Source organism: Phragmites australis, chromosome 1 (assembly GCF_958298935.1).
Source record: "Phragmites australis chromosome 1, lpPhrAust1.1, whole genome shotgun sequence".
Taxonomy (NCBI): Eukaryota; Viridiplantae; Streptophyta; class Magnoliopsida; order Poales; family Poaceae; genus Phragmites; species Phragmites australis.
Window position 1 is genome coordinate 33,429,712 of NC_084921.1, and position 4,473 is coordinate 33,434,184.

General features: G+C 44.0%; 1 protein-coding gene across 1 annotated transcript; it reads left to right on the forward strand.

The window, feature by feature from the left end:
- Window positions 1–548: 548 nt before the first annotated feature.
- LOC133915939 (DEAD-box ATP-dependent RNA helicase 26-like) lies at window positions 549–4,085 on the forward strand. The gene is made up of 10 exons (XM_062359352.1): window positions 549–977; window positions 1,437–1,543; window positions 1,638–1,693; window positions 1,812–2,018; window positions 2,101–2,307; window positions 2,383–2,469; window positions 2,573–2,668; window positions 2,746–2,961; window positions 3,034–3,216; window positions 3,400–4,085. The coding sequence occupies exons 1-10, from the start codon at window positions 679–681 to the stop codon at window positions 3,625–3,627; spliced, it is 1,686 nt and encodes a 561-aa protein (XP_062215336.1). The 5' UTR covers window positions 549–678; the 3' UTR covers window positions 3,628–4,085.
- Window positions 4,086–4,473: the final 388 nt, after the last annotated feature.

A 4,473-nucleotide genomic window follows, 5' to 3' on the forward strand; every position in this document is an offset into this window, starting at 1 on the left:
TGTACTCTCTTTTTTTCCTCTGTATGGTTTTCTCGCATTGAGTTTTTACCTAGAAAGTTTTTTAACTATCCAACAAAAATATCAATAAAGCTCATTATTTAATTCCAATTATGTGTCCATGATTTTATCTATTTTTCCTGAATATTTTTGATTTTTTAAAATTTTGGAACTACATTGTACTCTTTTTTTTGTTCTTTAGCGAGGTAACCAAAATAACAATAAATCATATTATTTACGTTCGTAAGGCCTTTTCATTTTTCTATATTTTTTATTTTTCAGAATTTTTTATTTATTCATAATATTTTTCATACCTGTCATGTCTGACGAGCTGTTAGTGACATTGGTTGGCCCGGCGCGGCCCGAAGGCTGATGGACCGTGTCGTAAGCCGCCGTTACGGCCTGTGGGCTTGGGCCAGCACCGCATGGCCCACCAACAGGATTGTGACCGGCGGGCCACGCCTGATGAGGCAGGATTGTGACCGTTACGGCCTGATGAGGCAGCCCACCAACAGGTCGCGCTGGCCCACAGGTCCATTTGGCTATCTCGCAATTGCTTGCTGAAAGAAAAAGCATCTGTTCCCTTCTAACCTTCTCCCTCCGAGAAGCTTGAGCAATCGTTGTCGTCCCTGCCCGCCGCCGCCTAGGTCAAACACCGCCGACGCCGCCGTCAGCCGTATCATGTCGACAAGCGCCAGCGCCAACCCGAAGCCGAAGCGGCGGAGGGGGGCCCCGAAGCAGGGCCCCGCGTTCCCTAGGGTGAGCACCGTCGGGGCAATACGTGCCTACGAGGAGGGCGCCGAAGGGGCGCGGAGGGACACTAGGCCGGGCCCCGCGTTCCCTAGGGTGGTCAACACCACGGTCAGGGGATGGGGCACCAGCGAGGAGGGTGCCGATAGGGTGGCGGGTTCGGCGTTGAAGGCGGGGAGGAGCGGCAACGAGGCGGGAAGCGTCGATAGTTCGTATCTCACCCAGACACGGTAATGTCTTGCGCCACGAATTTAGGTTGAAATCCTCTCCATATTGTAGGAACGGAGGATTCTATTCTAGTGTTGTGATTTTTATGGGTATTGCTGAAGCATGGCGTTAGGAAGAACGAAATGGTAGCTCCTTGATGCTTGTTGTTAGTTTAATCGTCCTATCCTCGTTGTACTAGAATATATCATTTATCACTATGCTCTAGCAAACTGTTCGGTGTTCGTAAGATACTAAGATCGCTAGTACAACATGTCGATTGTTTGGTACCTTTTTAGTAGGGTTCCTTAGCACTACGAGTTACTGGTTATTGGGTATCATCTGAAATTGGGGGCTTATTTTGAAAGATGAAATTGGGGGTTAATTGTAACTCGTACTTTGTCAGCCAGCTGCCTTGTTATCATCTTAGCATCCTTCAGCTTTACTGCTGTTGTGGTTTAATAATGTTGCTATGCATGTCGCAGGTTTGATCAATGTCCTATTTCTCCGTTGTCACTGAAAGCCATCAAAGATGCTGGGTATGAAAGGATGACCAAGGTGCAAGAGGCTACTCTGCCAAAAATTCTTCAAGGTCAGCAGACATGCAAAACATTACTGCTCCATGGTTTGAGATAAATTCCTTGGGAGCCCCAAAAGTATCATTTCAATGCTTTTTTTGTTTGCAGGAAAAGATGTTCTTGCAAAGGCAAAGACAGGAACAGGAAAAACAGTTGCCTTTTTGGTATTCCTTGCCCTTCAGGCCAACTAGTTAAATTGATTGTTATCGCACTTTCTCAACTATTGCAGTGATGCTCTACGGGATTATCTAATCTGACCAAGTTTCAATTTCTTACTTTTAGCTTCCAGCGATTGAGGTTCTCTTTGCATTACCTCATTCACCATCTATAAATTTGCTGGTGATGTGCCCTACCAGGGAGCTTGCAAACCAAGTGGCTGCTGAGGCCAGGAAGCTTCTAAAGTATCATCGCTCACTGGGTGTCCAGGTTGTAATTGGTGGCACACGATTGCCTCAAGAGCAACGAAGCATGCAAGCTAACCCATGTCAGGTTGTACCCTTGAAATACAGTAGTGCACTGTGTTCATATCTAGGTGTGACTCATGCACTTAAACATTGTATTGATTAAACAGATACTTGTTGCTACCCCTGGAAGGCTTAAGGATCATCTTGAGAACACACCTGGTTTTTCAACCCGTATTAAAGGTGTGAAGGTTCTTGTTCTTGATGAAGCTGACCGCCTTTTGGATATGGGATTTAGAAGAGACATTGAGAAAATAATTGCTTTCATTCCTAAAGAACGGCAGACGCTTCTGTTTTCTGCTACTGTTCCAGGAGAGGTATTTCCTTTTGTCACTGTGCCCTTTTTGTACCTAAGATAATCTAATTTCTTAGAGAAATTTCATTACTATTAGGTGCGTCAAATTTCTCACGTTGCAATGAAAAAGGATCATGAGTTCATTAACACTGTTCAAGAAGGCGATGAGGAGACACATTCACAGGTTTCAAGATGTCATTTTCATGAGCTGTGTTGATAAATTTTTATAGCTTGCTAGCACGCAAATACCTTACAATGTAAGCCACACATTGTTCCTGCTGCATCAGGTAAACCAGACGTACATGGTCGCACCTCTAGACCTGCACTTCTGTATATTATATGATGTATTGAAGAAGCATGTTGCAGAAGATGCAGACTACAAAGTAAGTTATCTCATCAAGTAATTGCCAGTTTATGTCTTACAGAACTCCAGTGTGTCATTGACAATATGATTTGGTAGGTGATTGTATTTTGTACTACTGCAATGGTCACAAAACTCGTCGCTGAGGTGCTTTCACAGCTTAAACTGAATATAAGAGAGATTCATTCCAGAAAGTCACAATCTGCAAGAACTAAGGTCTCAGATGAATTCAGGAAGTCAAAGAGTTTGATATTAGTTAGTTCTGACGTATCTGCCCGTGGTGTAGATTATCCTGATGTCACCCTTGTCATACAGGTGGGCTTTATTATTGTTTCTCTTGCAAAAACAGAATTATGCATTCATTGGGAAATTGATTTGCTCTTGTAGGTTGGCCTTCCTGCTGATAGAGAACAGTATATACATAGACTTGGTAGGACTGGACGGGAAGGCAAGGAAGGGCAAGGCATCTTACTGTTGGCTCCCTGGGAAATGCATTTTCTTACTACCGTTAAGGATTTGTCAATATCAGAGGCTGCAACACCTTCAGTCGATCCAAGCATTCAGGCAGTAGTAAGTAGTATATGATTTAGTATTTTTCATCTATCTTAAAAGTCATGCGGTTTGGTCAATCTTGTGCAAACTTAGCAACGGAAGTCTAACCTTGGCTGCTCAGGAAATCTGAAGTCAGTTTTGCCTGTAAAGATTGACAAACCTGATGTCTTTATGTTTTATTATTCCTTCTTGACTTTATAGGTCAAAGATGCTGTCAGAAAAGTAGAGATGAAGAGCAAGGAATCAGCCTATCAGGCATGGTTGGGGTACTACAACTCCAACAAGACCATCAGCCGAGACAAGGCCAGACTTGTTAGACTTGCGGAGGAGTTCAGCCAGAGCATGGGTCTTGCAATTCCGCCTGCCATACCCAAACTCATTCTACGGAAGATGGGCCTTAGCAATGTTCCCGGTCTCCGGTCTACGTAAGCCGGATGCTCAAAAGCAAGAAGGAACTGTGCCATAACAAGATAGGAGCATTTGACCAACCATATTGCTCTCAGCTTGGTAAACAAGTATACTTCCCACCATTGCTGTACCTCAGTATTTTGACCGTCCGCACTATCATCACTCCCTTCTGAATTCAGTGGTCATGAAGTTCAAGCATGACTGCTGCATTCTTTCAGAAACCAAATCTTGACTGCTCCGCTATCCACAGCAGTTAGTTTCAAACAAGGTCCGTAATTCTTCATATAGGAAGTTTTCACAAGGCCAGTGACCCATATCAAATAGAATATTGTTTTGAACACTACTGAGTCCTGAACCATTTTGAAATGTGTATTGGCTCACTGCACCACAGGGAACCAGGTATTCATAACATAATAGACTTGTCTTGTACTCCTGCTACATTATTTATTTATCAAGCAGAAGTATCACTTTTTCTGCCATCTGTATGGAATCACAAGATTTCTGTGGCCGGTCTTTGCCAGCTTATATTTTTACCAAGCCATTAGACAAAGGGCTGGGACTGGGATTCTGTCCTCGGTCCAGTCTAATTTTACAAGCGTTGAGATGGTAGGAAAGACTGGTAGTCTGGTAGATGATGCAGCGCGGGTAATGCAAGGCGTGCCTAGTCAATTTTGTTGAGAGGCTTTGCGGCCATGCTGGTTTCGTGGGCGCGTAGCGATCAACGTCACGACATTTGCGTTGGAATTGAAGTTGACCGGGGACTGATCGATCTGTCATCCAGATCTCTGACATCTCACACAAGTCATGGTGATACTAGTACACTTCTCCTACAGTTTGCCACTAGTGTGTGTGCCAGTAGCTTGGAAA